At 41.3% G+C, this 20,854-nt stretch overlaps 1 protein-coding gene across 3 annotated transcripts in view; it reads right to left on the reverse strand.

Annotated features, from left to right (window-relative positions):
• Positions 1-8,238: 8,238 nt before the first annotated feature.
• The window catches only part of dtwd2 (DTW domain containing 2), a 160,229-nt gene continuing 147,613 nt past the window's right edge, over positions 8,239-20,854 (reverse strand). For all 3 annotated transcript variants that reach the window (XM_059969626.1, XM_059969628.1, XM_059969629.1), the window contains exon 7: positions 8,239-8,425. In XM_059969626.1, the coding sequence (XP_059825609.1) occupies positions 8,277-8,425 (149 nt within the window). In that variant the 3' untranslated portion in view covers positions 8,239-8,276. The remainder of the gene's footprint in view (positions 8,426-20,854) is intronic.

Below are 20,854 nucleotides of genomic sequence, written 5' to 3' on the forward strand. Positions count from 1 at the left end.
AGTCTCATGCAGGATTCCCTAGAGGTTAATTTGCAGGTCAAATCAATGGTGAGGAAGGCAACTGCAATGTTCACATTCATTTCAAAAGGACTAGAATATAAAAGCTACAATAGATGTAATGCTGAGGCTGTATACAGCACTGAAGAGGCCTTACTCGGATATTGTGAGCAGTCTTGTAAACCTCATTTATGAAGGGACGTGCTTACATTGGAGATGGTTCAGAGGAGTTCCACAAAAATGAAAGAGCTATCATATGAGCACCGATTGAAGGCCCTGGGCTTACACTAACTGGAATTTAGAAGAGCAAGGGGGGATCTCATTGAAACAGATTGAATGTTGAAAGATCTCAACAGAGTGGATGAGGTTAAGTCTCACCCAACTTTAGTGAGAAAAGTCTGCTTGTATTTTCCCTATCTATGCCCCTCATAATTTTTGTCTATGAAATCTCCCCTCATTCTCCTACACTCTGGGGGATACCGTCCTTAACTGTTCAACCTTTCCCTATAATCAAGTCCTGGTAACATCCTTGTAAATTTTCTCTGCATTCTTTTAATCTTATTGATATCTTTCCTGTAGGTAGGTGACCAGAACCGGACACAATACTCAAAACTAGGTCACCAATTTCATACACAATTTCAATATAACATCCCAACTCCTGTACTGAATACCTTGATTTGTGATGGAAATTTTATTTAGAGATAATAGCATGGTAACAGGTGCTTCTGACTCAACGAGCCCACACCAACCAATTACATCCATGTGACCATTTAATGTGCTAACCCACAGGTCTTTGGAAAGTGAGAGAAAACTGAAGCACTCGAAGGAAAGTCATAGAAACACAGGTAAATGCATAAGCTCCTTACAGACTGCGGTGAAATCAATGATTTAGAAATAAATTTAGTAGGAATAATTACAAAGTTTGCATCTGATATAAAATTTGGTTTGTTGTTGATAATGAGGATAACATTTGGCTACAGGATAATATTACCAGTTGGTAAATTGTGGAATCTAAGACGGAGATTTTTAACTGATAAGGATCTTGCTTTGTTAATACTACATGGTGTGCACAGAAGGCACATGGAAGAACATGGGGCAAATCTCACTCAATGATGTTTCAGGTTATAAAGAGAAAACAGTGTCTGAGAGGAGAAATCAATGGTCTGAGTCATGCAGTATGCTATCTGGTGGCTTTTGAAGGGAATGCACGCAAAATGCCTGAGGAACTCAGCAGGTCAGGCAGCATTTATGAAAATGAATAAACAGTTGATATTTCAGGGCAAGATCCTTCTTCAAGAGTGGAAAGAAAGGGGGAAAGATGCCAGAGTAAAAGGTGAGGTGGACTGGTGCTTAGTTGCATTGCAGCTCAGGTCAGTCACAGATTTTGTGCCTGATCTCCCACTTGAACGCTGGACTCAGTAATGAATCCATGGACTGAGCTTAGTCATCGCTGAGGTACAGAATTCACTTTATGTTTGGCCTTTTGGCTTTATACCAGCCACGGTGGGTGTACATAACATACCTGACTTCCACTCAAAAGGTAGGTGAAGGTAAGTGGTTCATTTTCTGCAACCAAATGCTTTAAATTAGTTTCTATAACTTGTATGTATTTAAGTACAATATATTTATAATGTTTTGATATTAAACCACACCTCGAGTATTGTGTTCAGTTCTGGTCACCTCATTATAGGAAGGATGTGGAAGCTACGGAGAGGGTGCAGAAGAGATTTGCCAGGATGTTGCCTGGATTTGAAAACAAGTCTTATGAGGCAAGGTTAGCAGAGCTGGGACTTTTCACTTTGGAGCATAGAAGGATGAGGGGGGACTTGATAGAGGTCTACAAGATTTTGAGAGGCATAAATAGAGTAGGTAGCCAGTACCTGTTTCCCAGGACATGAATAGCAAATAGCAGAGGGCGTATGTACAAAGTTAAGGGAGGGAAGTTTAGGGGAGACATCAGGGGTAAGTCTTTTACACAGAGGGTTGTGGGTGCCTGGAATGACTTGCCAGGGATGGTGGTGGAGGCTAAAACATTGGGGGCATTTAAGAGCTTCTTGGACAGGCACATGGATGAAAGGAAAATAGAGGGTTATGGGGTAGTGTGGGTTTAGTAATTTGAGGAATATATGGGTCAGCATAACATCGAGGGCTGAAGGGCCTATACTGTGCTGTAGTATTCTAGTGTCTATTATAATACCTTTTAAACTAGGTATTTTGGTCATGAAATGTGTGGCAACACTCACAAGTTGCCCTCAGGACATCGTTGGGTGTGTTGGTTGGTTCACTGTATGTAGTGATGTCCATATGATAAAGACATATGAACCTTTTACCTACTTTAATGTATTTTTTCTACGTCCTTGAGTGTCAGAGATGCTTAGAAACAAAAAGACATCTTGAAATGGCATCTTGCTTGAGGCAGAGTTACCACTCGGGGGATAAGCAGTAGCAGAGCTCCAGAGCTCGGTTTGACCCACAGGGCTGCCAGAGATTGATGCAGCAACAGGAAGATTGTGATCAGTGAGCGTGAGGAGCTGGCTGAGTGCAGCCAAGCCCATCAGGATCTGTAAGGTCTGTCTAAAGGTGTGCCTTGCAATCAAAAGAAGTTTGCCACGCTCACCAATACAGTGAGCTAAGATATGCGGAAAAAATTAAGCAGCTATCACCCTCCAGTGGGTAATCATATGGAAAGAGCTGTTCTCTGTCGAGAAATAAAGTTTTGCTGAGATATTCTGGTGTTCCTATTGGATTTAACTAATCAAGCAAGTGGAAGAAAAACTAATGATTTTACTGGCATTCACCACTCCAGGTGACAGCCTTTAATGGGGACCAGGAAGCATGTAATGTATGTATTGAAGGATTCTGTGAAGCGTGTACTTCACAGTAAGAAATTTCACCTAAAAACTTGGAGATATGTAAACATACTTTACCCTTCTGATCACAAAGACAGAAAAAGCATACTAATTACACAGACTTACAATCTTGTCCATCAAGTATTATGAGTGAGCCAGACATGCTTCCTGAGATGAAAATCTATTTGACAAAAGCTACTAATTGGATAGAAACAGCACTGTTGAAGCCCAGACTGAGAAAAGATCAATGCCATAGTGAAGAGGACTAGTCCAGTAATAGCATCTGTGATCCATACAAAGCCAAACTTCTAAATTGGCTTGTGGATTCTCAATGGATAAAAGTTGTACAATGTTAAGAAAAACAAAGTTGTAGAAATCACCATTGTTAAAATGGTCAGAGTTCTTTGCAAAGTCACACTCCCAACGGCCGACAAAAAACTTTGACAGTGACAACAGGCTTTATGCTGTTCAGAATTCTATTTCTGTATTTTAAATTATTTATTCAAAAATTGTTTTTCTTGAAATGTATTTCAGAATGTTAAAATAATTAATTTAAAATAGCAACTTAGCTTATTCACAGCTGTTCTGGCATGGATTCAGTGACAAAATCCCCAGTGTAATTACACTGGGATTGTATGTTCAACATCGGGACACTGGCACAGATCAGTAAACAAGATGGCGTACTCCAGCTTTGAATGGGACACCAAATACCTGCCATTCATGAGGAAATGGCAGAGGTGTTCAGAAAGCTCCAGCATTCCTGAAAAGAATTATCTTCATATGCAAACACGTTCCAAAGCTATTTGTTTTCTTCACATTGAGGAGAAAAATTTTATCAGTTACTTTGTTCTCCAACCTTCTGCCTCTTCTCCCTGTAGCTATGTGCTTGTGCACCATCTACCACACAGAATCAGAATCAAAATCGGGTTTATTAACACTGACATATTGTGAAACTTGTTTTCTTGCAACATCAATACAGTGCAATATATAAAAAATTTCCATTAGCTACAGTAAGAAAATTTAAAAAAATAAGTAAGTATTGCAAAAAAGAGCAAAATGGTAAGATTGTTTTTACGGCTTCATGGTCTGTTCAGAAATCTAAAGATATGGGGAAGAAGCTGTTCCTGAAACATTGACAGTGTGTCTTCAGGCTCCTGTACCTGCTCCCTGATGGCAGGAACAGGAAGGCAGATAAATGGAGTCAAGTTAGGAAAAGGGGAAGTACAACGAGATCTAGGTGTTCTTGTACATCAGTCAGTGAAAGCAAGCATGCAGGTACAGCAGGCAGTGAAGAAAGCTAATGGCATGCTGGCCTTTATAACAAGAGGAATTGAGTATAGGAGTAAAGAGGTCCTTTTGCAGCTGTACAGGGCCCTGGTGAGACCCCACCTGGAGTATTGTGTGCAGTTTTGGAGGAAGGACATTCTTGCTATTGAGGGAGTGCAGCGTAGGTTCACAAGGTTAATTCCCGGAATGGCAGGACTGTCATATGTTGAAAGATTGGAGCGACTGGGCTTGTATACACTGGAATTTAGAAGAATGAGAGGGGATCTGATTGAAACATATAAGATTATTAAGGGATTGGACACGCTGGAGGCAGGAAGCATGTTCCCACTGATGGGTGAGTCCAGAACTAGAGGCCACAGTTTAAGAATAAGGGGTAGGCCATTTAGAACAAAGATGCAGAAAAACTTTTTCACCCAGAGAGTGGTGGATATGTGAAATGCTCTGCCCCAGAAGGCAGTGGAGGCCAAGTCTCTGGATGCATTCAAGAGAGAGTTAGATAGAGCTCTTATAGATAGCGGGGTCAAGGGATATGGAGAGAGGGCAGGAACGGGGTACTGATTGTGTATGATCAGCCATGATCACAGTGAATGGTGGTGCTGGCTAGTAGGGCTGAATGGCCTACTCCTGCACCTACTGTCTATTGTATCAATTAGAAGAGGGCATGTTTTGAATGGTGGGGGTCCTTGGTGATGGATGCCACTTTCTTGAGCTATCACCTTTTGAAGATGTCCTCAATGGTGGGGTGGCTAGTACCCATGATGGAGCTGGCTGAGCTTTTTTAGCATACAGCAGGGAGATTGAAAACTTGGCTCAGAGGTGTAATAACAACCTCCTCTTACTCAATATCAATAAGACCAAGGAACTGACTGCAGACCTCAGAAGAGGGAAATCAGAGGTCCACAATCCAGTAATTGGATAATCAGATTTAGAGAGGATCAGTAACTTTAATTTCTGGGTGTCACTATCTCAGAGGACCCATTGTATAAATATAATTGCAAAGAAAGCCCGGTAATGCCTCCACTTCCTCAGGAGTCTGCAGAGATTCGGCATGCCATCAAAACCTTGAATAATTTCTGTAGATGTGTGGTGGAAAGTGTGCTGACTGGCTGGTACGGGAATACCAATGACTTTGAGCGGAAGATCCTACAAAAGCTAGTGGATTCGGCCCAGTACATTATGGATAAAGTCCTCCTAACGATTGAGTACATCTACATGAAATGTTGCCAGAGAAAAGCAGTGTCCATCATCAAAGATCCTCAACACCCAGGCCACGCTCTTTTCTCACTACTGCCATCAGGTAGAAAGTACAAGTGCTTCAGGACTCGCATCACCAGGTTCAAGAACAGTTGTTATCTCTCGACCATCAGGCTCTTAAACAAAAGGGAATAACTACACTCATTCTGTTTCTGATGTTCCCACAACTGATGGTCTTATTTAATGGACTCTTAATCAGAACAGAATCGGGTTTATTATCACTGGCATGTGACATGAAATTTGTTAACTTAGCAGCAGCAGTTCAATGCAATACATAATCTAGCAGAGAGTAAATAATAAAATAAAGCATCATAATAAACAAGTAAATCAATTACATATTGAATAGATTTTTTTAAATGTGCAAAAGCAGAAATACTGTATATTTTAAAAAAAAAGTGAGGTAGTGTCCAAAGCTTCAATTTAGGAATTGGATGGCAGAAGGGAAAAAGCTGTTCCTGAATTGCTGAGTGTGTGCCTTCAGGCTTCTGTACCTCCTACCTGATGGTAACAGTGAGAAAAGGGCATGCCCTGGGTGTTGGAGTTCCTTAATAATGGACACTGCCTTTCTGAGACACTGCTCCCTAAAGATGTTGTGGGTACTTTGTAAGTTAGTGCCTAAGATGGAACTGACTAGATTTACAACCTTCTGCAGCTTCTTTCAGTCCTGTTCAGTCTTGTTATTTCATACCCTTTCATAACATGTAATTTCATACCCATTATTTATTACTATTTATTTATACCTGCATTTTTACAGTTTGTTCATTGATCCCATTTACAGTTACTGTTCTATTGATTTGCTGATTATACCTGCAGGAAGAATCTCAGGGTTGTATGTGGTGACATGTATGTATCTGATACAGTAATAAATTTTACTTTGAACTTTGATCCTGCACATTGGCATCTCCATATCAGATGGTGATGCAACGAGTCAGGATGCTCTCCTTGTAGATCTGTAGAAATTTGTTGGATTCTTTGGTGACATATCAAATCTTCTGTTTTTGGAATTTTCAGACATTTCAAAAGTCTTGAAGCTTGAGGCCGGTAAGTGAGGGGTAATGTTTGGGAGAGTTATTAATGGCAGTGAAGACTGCCATGTAGCCTGCAGAAATATTAAAACCATTGGCATTCTCACTATAATCTTCTGCTACTGATGCCTTTATTGTTAGGAGCACCAAAAACACACTAAAAATGTATAATTTTTACAAAAATGCAATGCTTTGTATTGGGTTACTATATTTATGAGGAGTTGTGTAATTAAGCCTACTACTACATTCTACTTAGGCTACATGTGCACTACACCGGATAAATCCATAACTGAAGCTTTTTCTTTTTGTTTTTACCCTCTATCTACACTAAAATGGTGTTTTCGTCCCCCGAAACTGGAGCTTTTCAGAAATGCTCTCCAGAGTGTGTAATTTTGAAAACACTAGATTGGCCGGAGCAGTGTGGACGGGGTAACCAGAGAAATTTAAAAACGCTGTCATGATGTGCCAGAGCAGATGGTGACGGTAGCGCGCCATTTCGTTATTCTCTTGAACGCAACCTAACAATTTCAGAACAGACAGCAACGAGACTGAAGCCAGAAGAGTTAGAAATGTACTCACCAAATACTTCGACCCACAACTTACTGAATAAATAAGTATACTCACTTTGCCCTGTTTTCTGTCCTTGCTCGTATGAAGGTGGTTTACCTATTTATGCAAGTACTTCTCTGACAATAGATGTGTAACAGCCGAATGTAACATTGTATGGAAATGCAAGATAACACTGATGCAGACATGTTTTATACATTTAACAAGGGGCTTTATTAATGCAACAGAGTTAGTCAGTTTTTCAATGTTCATCATCAGCCGGGTCATACTGTCCGTGAACTCCCTATTGGTTGCCTCCATACGCTCCAGTATTTGTTTTTTTTTACATTTAAGTCCTCCTGTGCGAGAGGCAACAGCTGTCCGTCATTTAAGTCTTTCTAGTCTGCAACTGAACCAAGTCTTTCACGGCGAGATTCGACACCAAACATGTCGCTTGTTTTCGGTAGATGTGTCCTGCACGTGCACAGTAGGAGGAGATTTGCCAAAATATCCATTTTAATGTGGACAGAGATATTTTTAAAAAGGCCTAGTATGGACGCCTATCGTTATTATGCAAAACTGGCGTTTTCAAAATTATCTGGTCTAGTGTGGATGTAGCCTCATTCTTACCACAAAAGACTTCCATTCTTCGACAACCCACATCAGAGACTGACAAAATTAGACTAACATTGGTGGCTCCTGCAAGTGTGACAAGTGATTTACTGGCTTTTTGTGAACAAGGAACTGCTTTGTCAAGCACCTTCACTTCATCCAGAACAGTCAGGATTTCCTGGTGCCCACCCATTTTAATTCAATTTCCATTCTCATTTCAACCAGTTGGTCCAAAGCCTTTTCTACTGCCACGATGAAGCCACTCTCAGGTTGGAGGAGAAACACCTCATGTTCCGCCTGGATTGCCTCCACTCTGACAGCATAAGCACTGATTTCTCCAACTTCCAATAATTTCTCCCCCATTTGCATTCCCCATTATGACTCTCCTCTTGCCAATTCTCTTCTCACCTGCCCATCACACTCCTTCTGGTGCCCTTCTTTCTTCCTTTTCTCCCATGGTCCATTCTCCTGTCCTATCATATGTATTCTTCATCAGCCCTTTTACCTTTTCCACCTATCAGCTCCCCGACTGTCCCTCCCCACTTCCCTCAGCCACCCACCTTCCCCCTCCCCCCCCCCCCCCCCCCCCGGCTTCATCTATCATCTTCCAGCTTATACTTCTTCCCCTCTCACTTTTTAAAATTCTGGCTTCTTCTGCCTTCCTTTCCAGTCTTGATGAAGGGATTTGGCCCAAAATGTCACCTGTTTATTCCTCTCCATAGATGTTGTCTGACCTGCAGAGTTCCTCCAGCATTTTGTATGGATTACTCTGGATTTCCAGCATTGGCAAAATCTTCCTTGCTAAGTATAACTTCTTGCGGCATTTTTCGTGCTTCATTCTTAATAATCTAGAATCTGTTGGGGTTTCAAAAAAAACACAGACCAGTCATGGTAGTGTTGACCAATATTAACTAGCAGATTAAAAAAAGAACAAACTCTGTTATTTCTTTCAGAAGAGAAAATATGCCATATTTATCTCATTTGCTGTATGTGTTCCCAGAGCCAGTACAAGTCATCGAAACCCTCACTGAAACAGCCTTCAAAGCCATTCAGTTTTACAAAATACTACCATGTTTAAATAGAAAGAGAATTGAATTGGATGGAACACCCCATATTGAGCTTGGTACTGATTCATTCCAAGACCAGTTGGCCTGTAGAGCCATCCTCACAGAAGTCTGGATGGCAAGGTTGGGAGAGCGGTCTCTCAGATTAGTCAAGCTCCCCTGGCATAACCTTACACTGAAATCATACTTAACAGCCTCTTCCAGCACAATCCCTGCATTAACCTGCCTCACCAGAGGTGGCAGGACAGTGCTATGTTGGTGGGAGATAGTGGCCCTTGGAGTTCTCATCATTGACTGTAGATCTCATGAATCTGTCATGGTATCAGCTCAGACAGTCACCTCATGATTATCACGTCCATTCTCCCTCAGCTCGTGAATCAGCAGTCTTCCATGTCAAGTGAAACTTGTAAAAAGCACTGAGAGTCAGAAGACACAAGAAATATTCTGGGCATAGAACACAATTTCCTAGCTCACTTTGTTGAGTGACCAACAAGGGAATGGGCTATTTTAGATCAAGAATGTGAATAGGTTAACTAATAATCTTAAATGCATCTAGGAAACATTCACTACCACTATTAAAACAGAACTGTTGAAAAGATGTTTTATCTCGGTTTTGATCTGAAATTCGCTTTCACAGCAACCTGCCTACTTGTAATACAATTCAGACCAGACCAGAATTCAATCCATAATGATATATAACATTTGAGAGCACTAGAAATAGGCAAGACTATGGAACCAGGTAACATCTAGGCTGTAGAACAGAACACCTGCATTTTAAACCAGCTGAGCATCCAGTTAAGATATTCCATGACATTTATAACACTGACACTTGGACAGAAATGTAAAATTGTCTGAGTATTTCACGTTCACAAGAGACAGATCTACCCTAATTTGGTTACATTCTGTCTAATCTTTAATCAATCTATACACAGTCGTCAGTAAAATGATGAAAGATATCATCAACAATGCCATACCAAGGGATAGCTAATCACTATTTATCTGCTTATAAATACTTAGTTCAGATTATGCCAGGGATCACTCAGCTCCAGATCTCATCACAGCCTTGGGCCAAACAGAGACGGAAGAGCTGAATTCCAGAGGTGAGGACAGAGTGATTGCCTTTGACATTGAGGCAGCACCTAACTAGGTCTGTCATCAAGGTGCTCTTGTAAAAAGGAAGACAATGGTGATCAAATGGAATGCATTCCACTGTTATACCTCACACAGAGGAAGATAACTACAGCTGTCAGTGACACTTGTAGTTTTAAAGATAGCTGCGTGACAGCTTGTGAGACAAAAGTAGAATTAGTTTGGATTGAGCGAAGAAACAGGAGGTTCCAACAAGCATTGGTGGAAGTTACTTTAGGCCTCCAAACAGTGCTTGAAATGTAGGGCACACTGATCATGAGGAAATCAGAGGTACAAGCAACTGGGGTAATATAATAATCATGGGGGATTTTAATGTAAACATTGACTATTGTTGAGTGCTGCTGCGTCATCATCGACTCAAGACATCCATATGGACAGTATAGTTGTCCATAGGGTTTTTGTAGATCACCAGGCCTTTTATCTGTGCAGATACTGCTGCAGCTGACGTTCGGTCCCAGCCGGATTCGAACTCAGACCATCCTCCTTGAAGTCTAGTGCTGATGCCATTATGCCACTGGCTGTCCCAACATTGACTAGGCATACAAAATTACACTATGAATTTTGGAAATTGAATTCCTGCAATGATAGAAATTAACAGTGTTGAGTCTATGAGGATAAGAAAGGCAGGCAGGGGTGAATAGATTGATAAACTACATAAGTGTTTGAAAGTGAAGACTTTTAAATAAACAATTTATGATATGCAATAAATGTGTATTCTTCTGAGATGCAAAAGGATTTGGATTATAGATCAAAGATGGGCAATGATAAGGAGAAAGGTAGAAAAAGCAGAAAACATGATGTTTTAGAATTCAGCAAAGGAACAACAATAGAGCCTATGAGTAAACTAATAAGAGTAGTAAAAACAGATTGTGAGAGCTTTTACAGATATGTAGAAAGAGAAAGATTGACAGACACGGTGAGGTTATATTAGTGAGTAGGAAATGGCAGAGAAATTAAACAAAATTTCACAGGTTCAAAAAAGATTCAAAGGTTCGTTTATTATCAAAGCATGTATCCATATATGAGGGGTGATTGATAAGCTTGTGGTCTAAGGTAGAAGGAGTCAATTTTAGAAAACCTAGCACATTTATTTTTCAACATAGTTCCCTCCTACATTTACACACTTAGTCCAATGGTTGTGTAGCATATGGGACATCCAGAAAGTGTCCACAGATGAGTTAATAACTCATCTCCGTCTACCTTAGGCCATGAACTTATCAATCACCCCTGATGGGTTATTAACTTCAAACTTCCTGCATAATCACTCAAAAAGTTGAACTGCATGTGCATGTAACGAGAGCTGTATAACTCATTTTCTTCTACCTTAGGCCACAAACTTATCAATCACCCCATGCTGTGGACACTTTCTGGATGTCCAAGATCCATATGCTCAACGACTGCTGGACTAAGTGTGTAAATGTAGGCGGGGACTATGTTGAAAAATAAATGTGCTAGGTTTTCTAAAATTTGAGTCCTTCTACCCTAGGCCACGAACTTATCAATCACCTGACATACAACTCTGAGATTCTGGGATAATTCTGGGGAATCATAGTTGGGAAAAGGGAAAGTGTACAGGAAGCACCAGAGAGACATCCTGTCTTCATGGAAGACATTAAAAAACTTCCAAGAAATACTGGAAAACCAAGAGTCAATTGCACGTGAATGTGCAACCTATTCCAGTTCAGGTATTACAGTACTGTGCAAAAGAGTTAGGTGTGTGTGTGTGTGTGTATATATGTGTGTGCATATACACACACAACTAAGATATTTGCACAGCACTGTACTTGCAAATGTGGGGCAGAGACCCCGAGTTTTTAATCCAGCAAGAGCAAAGGATGTTGGGAATGGTGAGGGTGGAGTGCCACAGGAGGGTGGCAGAGAAGGAGTGCCAAAAGTGGGGATTGTGGCACGGGTGCCACAACATACCTAACCCTGAGACACCAGGCAAGGTCACTTGATTCCAAATAAGTTTATTGATCATTACAGGATGTCTCTCTGGTGCTTCCTGCACACTACCCTCTCCCTTTCCTTTTCCCCAACCTTGATTCCCCTCTCTTTGTCCCCTTCCTACTCTCAGTCCACAATACTCATATTAGAAACAGGTTTATCATCACTCACTGATATAATGATTTTTTTTTTTGCAGCAGTAGTACAGTGCAATACCTAAAATTACTACAGCACTGTGCAAATGTCTTGGGCACCTTAGCAATATTCACATACCTAAGACTTTTGCACAGTGCAGTAGAAGTAAGTATTGGTGAAGAAATATTACTGGGAGAAGTTATAAAGACTGAAAAGTGGCAAACCCCAAGGACAAGTTGTCTACATCCGAGAAAGTAGTGGGATTAGAGACAGGAGATAGTAAGTGATGGTAATGGAGGTAGAGAATAGACGGTAGTGTTAATGGAGACAGGATAGAAAGTGGTCATAATGGAATAGGGGATAGAAACATAGAAAATAGGTGCAGGAGTAGGCCATTTGGCCCTTCGAGCCTGCACCGCCATTCAGTATGATCATGGCTGATCATCCAACTCAGAACCCTGTACCTGCTTTCTCTCCATACCTGCTGATCCCTTTAGCCACAAGGGCCATATCTAACTTCCTCTTAAATATAGCCAATGAACCAGCCTCAACAGTTTCCTGTGGCAGAGAATTCCACAGATTCACCACTCTCTGTGTGAAGAAGTTTTTCCTCATCTCGGTCCTAAAAGGCTTCCCCTTTGTCCTTAAACTGTGACCCCTCGTTCTGGATTGTAAGTGGTGGTAGTAGAGACAGGGGATGCTCTGGTTGTTATTCTTCAAGTCTGCAGGTTTTCAAATGGTTTCTGGAAAACGGAATGTTACAATATGATCCTACTATTTCAGAAAGGAAAGAGAGAAAAAAAACTACCAAATTGTTAGTTTGACCATGGTAGTTGGACGAAATCTACAATAAAGCTTGGATACATACATGGAATTTTGGTGTAGTGGCCATTACGGAGACTTGGCTGGTACCAGGGCAGGAATGGATTCTCAATATTCCTGGATTTCAGTGCTTTAAAAGGGATAGAGAGCGGGGGGAAGGGGAGGAGGGGTGGCATTACTGGCCAGGGATACTACTACAGCTGCAGAAAGAGTGGGTAATGTAGCAGGATTCTCTTTTGAGTCAGTATGGGTGGAAGTCAGGAACAGGAAGAGAGCAGTTACTCTACTGGGGGTATTCTATAGGTCTCTTGGTAGCAGCAGAGATACCGAGGAGCAGATTGGGAGGCAGATTTTGGAAAGGTGCAAAAATAACAGGGTTGTTATCACAGGTGACTTTAACTTCCCTAATATTGATTGGCACTTGATTAGTTCCAAGGGTTTAGATGGGGCAGAGTTTGTTACGTGTGTCCAGGATGGATTCCTGTCACAGTATGCTGACAGGCCTACTAGGGGGAATGTCATACTAGATCTAGTATTATGTAATGAACTGGGTCCGGTCACAGATCTGTCAGTGGGTGAGCATCTGGGGGACAGTGATCACCGCTCCCTGACCTTTAGCATTATCATGGAAAAGGATAGAATCAGAGAGGACAGATAAATTTTTAATCGGGGAAGGGCAAATTATGAGGCTATAAGGCTAGAACTTGCGGGTGTGAATTGGGATGATGTTTTTGCAGGGAAATGTACTATGGACATGTGGTCGATGTTTAAGGATCTCTTGCAGGATGTTAGGGATAAATGTGTCCCGGTGAGGAAGATAAAGAATGGTAGGGTGAAGGAACCATGGGTGACAAGTGAAGTGGAAAATCTAGTCAGGTGGAAGAAGGCAGCATACATGAGATTTAGGAAGCAAGGATCAGATGGGTCTATTGAGGAATATAGGGTGGCAAGAAAGGAGCTTAGGAAGGGGCTGAGAAGAACAGAAAAGGGTCATGAGAGGGCCTTGGCGAGTAGGGTAAGGGAGGGCCCCAGGGCATTCTTCAATTATGTGAAGAACAAATGGATGACAGGAGTAAAGGTAGGGCCAATTAGAGATAAAAGTGGGAAGATGTGCCTGGAGGCTGTGGGAGTGAGCGAGGTCCTCAATGAATACTTCTCTTCAGTGTTCACCAATGAGAGGGAACTTGATGATGGTGAGGACAATATGAGTGAGGTTGATGTTCTGGAGCATGTTGATGTTAGGGGAGAGGAGGTGTTGGAGTTGTTAAAATACATTAGGACGGATAAGTCCCCAGGGCCTGACGGAGTGTTCCCCGGGCTGCTCCACAAGGTGAGGGAGGAGATTACTGAGCCTCTGGCTAGGATCTTTATGTCCTCGTTGTCCACAGGAATGGTACCGGAGGATTGGAGGGAGGCGAGTGTTGTCCCCTTGTTCGGGAAGGGTAGTAGGGATGGTCCGGGTAATTGTGGACCAGTGAGCCTTATGTCTGTGGTGGGAAAGCTGTTGGAGGGGATTCTTGAAGATAGGATCTATGGGCATTTGGAGAATCATGGTCTGATCGGGGACAGTCGGCATGGCTTTGTGAAGGGCAGATCGTGCCTGGCAGGCCTGATGGAGTTCTTTGAGGAGGTGACAGAGCATAAGGATGAGGATAGTGCAAAGGATGTGATCTACATGGATTTTAGTAAGGCATTTGACAAGGTTCCACATGGTAGGCTTATTCAGAAAGTCAGAAGGCATGGGATCCAGGGAAATTTGGCCAGGTGGATTCAGAATTGGCTTGCTTGCAGAAGGCAGAGAGTTGTGGTGGAGGGAGTACATTCAGATTGGAGGGTTGTGACTAGTGAGATCCCACGGGGATCTGTTCTGGGACCTCTACTTTTTGTGATTTTTATTAACGACCTGGATGTGGGGGTAGAAGGGTGGGTTGGTTAGTTTGCAGATGACACATAGATTGGTGGAGTTGTGGGTGGTGTGGAGGATTGTCGGGGATTGCAGGGGGACGTTGGTGGGATGCAGAATTGGGCTAAGCAGTGGCAGATGGAGTTCAACCTGGAGAAGTGTGAGGTGGTACACTTTGGAAGGACAAACTCCAAGGCAGAGTACAAAGTAAATGGCAGGATACTTGGTAGTGTGGAGGAGCAGAGGGGTCTGGGGATACATGTCCACGGATCCCTGGAGGTTGCCTCACAGGTAGATAGGGTAGTTAAGAGGGCTTATGTTGGCTTTCATAGGTCGAGGGATGGAGTTTAAGAGACACGATGTAATGATGCAGCTCTATAGAACTCTGGTTAGTCCACACTTGGAGTTCTGGTCGCCTCACTGTAGGAAGGATGTGGGAGCATTGGAAAGGGTGCAGAGGAGATTTGCCGGGATGCTGCCTGGTTTGGAGAGTATGGATTATGATCAGAGATTGAGGGAGCTAGGGCTTTACTCTTTGGAGAGAAGGAGGATGGGAGGGGACATGATAGAGGTGTACAAGATATTAAGAGGAATAGACAGAGTGGACAGCCAGTGCCTCTTCCCCAGGGCAGAACTGCTCAGTACAAGAAGACATGGCTTTAAGTTAAGGGGAGGGAAGTTCAAGGGGGATATTAGAGGAAGGTTTTTCACTCAGAGTGGTTGGTGCGTGGAATTGACTCCCTGAGTCAGTGGTGGAGGCAGACACACTAGTGAAGTTTAAGAGACTACTAGACAAATATATGGAGGAATTTAAGGTGGGGGGTTATATGTGAGGCAGGGTTTGAGGGTCAGCACAACATTGTGGGCCAAAGGGCCTGTAATGTGCTGTACTATTCCATGTTCTATACAAGATATGATACTCTACATGATTACTGTTGGAGCATTCTGTCTTCTGTGTGTGAGGATCTATGCTTTTGGACAAGAACTCTGGTATCCATTTTTTGATGTTGTACATTGGAGGACAAAGTGCACCATCACGTAACAGACAAATCAGAGTTCTAGGCACTAACCAGAATGATATTGTGGAAATGGTTGCTAACTAACTGAAAATTTGTGAGCATACACTTGCAGATATGTGTTTGTAGATAGTTGATACAGGTATACTTAATTAACTTACTTACAGGCCTGTGCACCCTACATTCCTTAAAAATCTACAGGTCTCTTTCACAAACTGAGAGAAGTTTGCTTTACTCTCAAAGAACAGTATACCTACTACCCCTGTCTCAAGATACAAAATACAAGGTTATTGTTCAAGATACCTGGGATGTTGGAGAACTAGTTGGCCACAGGACTAAGAAGTACTGACTCCTGATGAGCAAGGGCAACCTAAGTGCAAGTAAACTATACTTTAAGTTTCAGAAAATGTTTTATTCCATTCCATTTTTCTGCAATGAATGCAGTATCAGTAACCTCCACTTCAGCAGAAAATTAATAGTGAAATACTCAAACCCTATAGATTAAGTATCTTCAGCATTTTACATGACGTGTTTCATTCTATCAAAATGGACCTGGTTAACTTATGTAGGGTCTGCATAGAAAAATCACATCCCTTTATAGACTCTGACAATTTAAAAGCACTTGGAGTAAGTGCATAATAATGAAATAGCAGAACAGTGATCCATCTGCCAGAAGAAGACATTAGTACAGTCGGGCACTCCATTTCCATTTTGATTTAGAATATCATCTACAGCATTTGCATGGCAGATGGAGAAAGTGGAAAATGTAAAAATATTGGACAATATCCAATAAGCATATTGACTTGTGGCATTTGAAATAGCATTGCTTAAGAAATATGCAATATTATAGAATAACTGAAAGATATTTGCAGAAAATCCAAATTATGAGGCTATTCGCAATCATTGCTTCATTGGTAAAACAGTGATGCAAAGTTAAACCTGGTAATAAAGTAGTCTGCCCAATGGATCAGAACCTTCTAACTATATTACATTAAATTCAGTGAAATATAACATGAAGCATGATGTAAGAGAGGCAACAGATTTGACTCCATCAGTTCCTAATAGGTTGTGAGATAAAAATTACTCTTTTTATCTCTCAGTTTACCTCCATTTTCTTACTCTAATTAAAAAGAAATTATTCCATAAATAACTGGGAGCATTTCCAGTTTATACGAGACTATCGTACACTTGGCTTCTCCTGAAGGCAATAACTCATGTTGCAATTCACTCAGCAGGTGCCAACTGAACCAGTAGCTTTTTGTAATGGAACAGACCTTCTCAATATGGTGGGTAACATTACCTTTATCAAGTGCTTCCGACCATTGCATCACAATCAGATATAAGGAAATTGACATTTGTTCTTTGCTAAACCAGAGATACCGAGCTCCATTACAGCACCTTCATTACGTTCCTAGCTAAGCTCAGTTAATTGAAGAGATTTTGGTTTTAATGATATGGCTCACATTGTACCATTTGCCATTGAAGTAAGAGAAGAATAAATCTCCGACAAAGTTTGGCTGCAAGAACCAGATGTAGCTCATGTTGTGACTAGATAATTATCAGTTTCTCCCCAATCTAAATAAAATACTAAAATATACTGTATATTTACTACAGATTATTTCTGAAGTTTTACCTCCAAAAAGTAGAAGTGCGAATGTAATTATTTTCTGAAGGATATTAGCCTCCTATATATTGACCTTAAGAACATTAGGTCACCTGCTAATGACATCTCCCTGTTTAAAAAATCACAAAATACAAGCAGATGCTCAAATATCTGGATCTTAAACCTCATGAACCTTATTTGAAAGGTGACATTACTCAACTCAAGCATCAGCCAATGAAAGCTTCTACTTAATGTAAATGCTGAATGCATAATCAGTCCAAAAATATATCCTAATACTTTCAGCTGCTGGATCTAATTACAGTTAATTTCAGTTTCTGTTTTGAAATATACTGTTCATTAACAACAATGACCTGGTGATGGTGTTCAAAGGATGAACAAATTAAGTGCTATTGACATCTCTTACTTGGACGTCAATAGCACTCGCTGTAAACTACCTCATAGAATAAAATCAAACACTTGCACTTGAGGTTTTTCTGGAAAAGTGAAATAATAACTGAAATAAAATGTGGCATACAGATGAAAATAGAGTAAAATAGCATTTTCTCTCCAAAATTATCTGTTGAACCCTACCACAGATACAGACCTCTTTTGGGGAATTCCAATTGACTAATGCAAATATGGTGTACACTTTCAAAAGACACCAGGACCACAGCTTGAAACATGTGCAAGATCAGTGTAACAGTTAACAAGAACATGGTTCATGTGATCTCCTGGAATGGCTTTTACTGCTCATTACACCACTGGTGTTTAGGGCAGCAATGAATATCCTCCATCTCTAGTGGTGTTCAGAGCTTCCTTCATTGTATCAGTAGCTTCTTCTCAGTTTTCACTACTGTCATCCAAGATCCAGGTGGAAACTCAGGAATATCTTCACACTCAAATGTAGAAGGATTCTTCCATAACAATTTTGTTTTACCAGTCAGTTTTGTTAGCCCTAAGCTGAGCCACCGAACCTGGAGGACTGGTGGACCACTCTTAGTCTGGCCTCTACCCTTTGACCTGTTTGGCATGGGTCACCCTACTAAGAGCCACAACATGAAATGTTTTGACTCCAGCTAACATAGCTCTCCAGGTCATTGAGGCAGGCAAGCCGCCAAACCAACAGCAAGGTTGTGGTCCTCTTGGAGGTGGAATAGCCTCGATAGCTCGTTAACTTTGGAAAGGAATTTTATATTTTTTTCCCTGATTAAAGTTTGAAGTGACACAAAACACTGGAATATCTGGACAGCAAAGATACATACACCAGAATGCTCTTTATTGATTACAACTCAGCATTTAATACCATCATCCGCTCAAAACTAATCAATAAGCTCCAAGAGCCTGGCTTCAATACCTCATTGCGCAGTTGGAATCTGGATTTCCCTACTTGTAGACCCCAGTCATTTTTGGATTGGTAAAAACATTTCCTCCATGATCTCCATCAGGACAAGTGCACCACAAGGCTGTGTGTTTTGTCCCCTGCTCTACATGTATTACACTAAAGACTGTGTGGCTAAGCACAGCTCCAGCAGAGGTCCATGAGCCAGTACTCATTGGAAGATCAGAGGTGGAATGAGTCAGCAACTTTTTTATTTCAGAGGATTTGTCCTGGACCCAGCATGTAAATGTAATTACAAAGAAAGCACAGCAGTGCCATTACGTCTTTAGCAGTCTGCAGAGATTCAGCATGACATCAAGAACTGACAAACATCTATAGATGTGTAGTGGAGAATGTATTGACCGGCTGCATCACAGCCTGGTATGGAAATGCCAATGCCCTTGAATAGAAAATCCTACACAAGGTAGTGGATTTGGCCCAGAACATCACGTGTAAAGCCCTCCCAACCATAGAGCACACGTACATGAAACATTGTTGTAGGAAAGCAGCATCCATCATCAAGATCCTCACCACTCAGGCCATGTTGTTTTCTAACTGCTGCCATCAGGTAGAAGATACAAGAGTCTCAGGACCTGCACCACTGGGTTCAAGAACATTTACTATCACTCATTCATCAGGCTCTTGAACAAATGGGATAATTACACTCATTTTCCCATCCAATGAGATGTTCCCACAACCAGTGATCTCACTTTAAGGACTCCTATCTTGTTACTTGATGTTCTTGTTATTTATTGGTATTTATATTTGCATTTGCACAGTTTGTTGTCTTTTGCACTCTAGTTGATCTTTCTTTGATCCTGTTAAAGTTACTATTCTATAGATTTGTAGAGTATGCCCACAGGAAAATGAATCTCAGGGCTGTATGGGGTGAACTTTGGAGATTCATGTGTTTGGCAATTAAGTTAAATTCTGAGCACATTTGCAACATAGATTTCTATCATTCTCATTTGCTCCTGAAACACTGGCTGAAATTTCCTAACCAGGCCAAACAATGATAAATGCAGCCTAGCTGAGATAAATTAACTCAGCATAAATAAAGACTTTATATAACTCAAGGAGTATGATTTTATATTTGAATCAGTAGAATCAATATTTTTCATAAACAAACAAAAATGAGAAAATTTACATCCTAGTTAATGCGAGGATGATGCATGAATTTTGGTGCTTTGTAAAGTTACCTTTAGACATATATCAAGACAGCTGATTTCAAAAGCTAAAGTCAGCAAATGCAACAAGCAGCAATTGAGGATTATTACCAGAAGACAGCAAAGGAAAATTTTCTTTTGCTTACTGTAGAACACTGCAGATGAGACAATTAATAAAAAGCTTTTACACAAGAGATTCTGTAGGTGCTGGAAATCCAGAGCGACACACACCAAATGCTGGAGGAACTCAGCAGGTCAGGCAGCATCTATGGAGAGACCCTTCATCGAGAATGGAAAAGGAGGAGGAAGACGCCAGAATAGGAGGGGGGAAGGGGATGGAGCACAAGCTGGCAAATGAGAGCTGAAATGAAGTGAGAAGAGAAGGTGGGTGGGTGGATGTAGGAGGAGGCATGAAGTAAGAAGCTGGGAGGTAATTGGTGGAAGAGGTAAAGGGCTGAGGAAGATGGAACCTGATAGGAGAGGATGGTACACAATGGGAGAAAGAGAAAGAGGAGGGGCACCAGAGGGAAGTGATGGGCAAGTGAGAAGAGCAGAAAGGTTCGGAGCAGAGCCAGAACAGGGACTAGTAAAAGACAGAAGGCAGGGTGTGGAGAAATGACCAAAGTTAGAGAAATTGATGTTCATACCATCAGGATGCATGCTGCCTGCTCAGAATATGAGGTGTTAGGTAGTTGGTAGATTGGAGAAATGGTATTAAAAGAGATTGCATTACAGTATAGGAATGGAGTTTGGCTATTTAGGGCATGGAACTTGTTTTAATGGTGAACCATTACCTAACAACTTCGACGAACCTTGCTTATTCCAAAAGACATTTGGCTATCAAAATCTATCAATACCAAAATGAAAAATTAGTGATTAACCTAATTTTTGCTTACTGTTTCCAGAGGGAATTCTGGCTCTCTGGCCATCTCTACATTTCCTAACTTCACATTTGAAAAGCCTCTCCTTAATTTGTGGAGTACTCCACCTGGAACTAGACCAGACACAGTTTGTGTCACTAGGGCAGTGAAAAGACAGCATCCACCAACCTAATTGACTGCAAAATCTGGGGGGTGGGGGCCCTTTTCAGAAGTTTAGCTT

This window comes from Hypanus sabinus, chromosome 5 (genome assembly GCF_030144855.1).
Source record: "Hypanus sabinus isolate sHypSab1 chromosome 5, sHypSab1.hap1, whole genome shotgun sequence".
Lineage (NCBI taxonomy): Eukaryota > Metazoa > Chordata > Chondrichthyes > Myliobatiformes > Dasyatidae > Hypanus > Hypanus sabinus.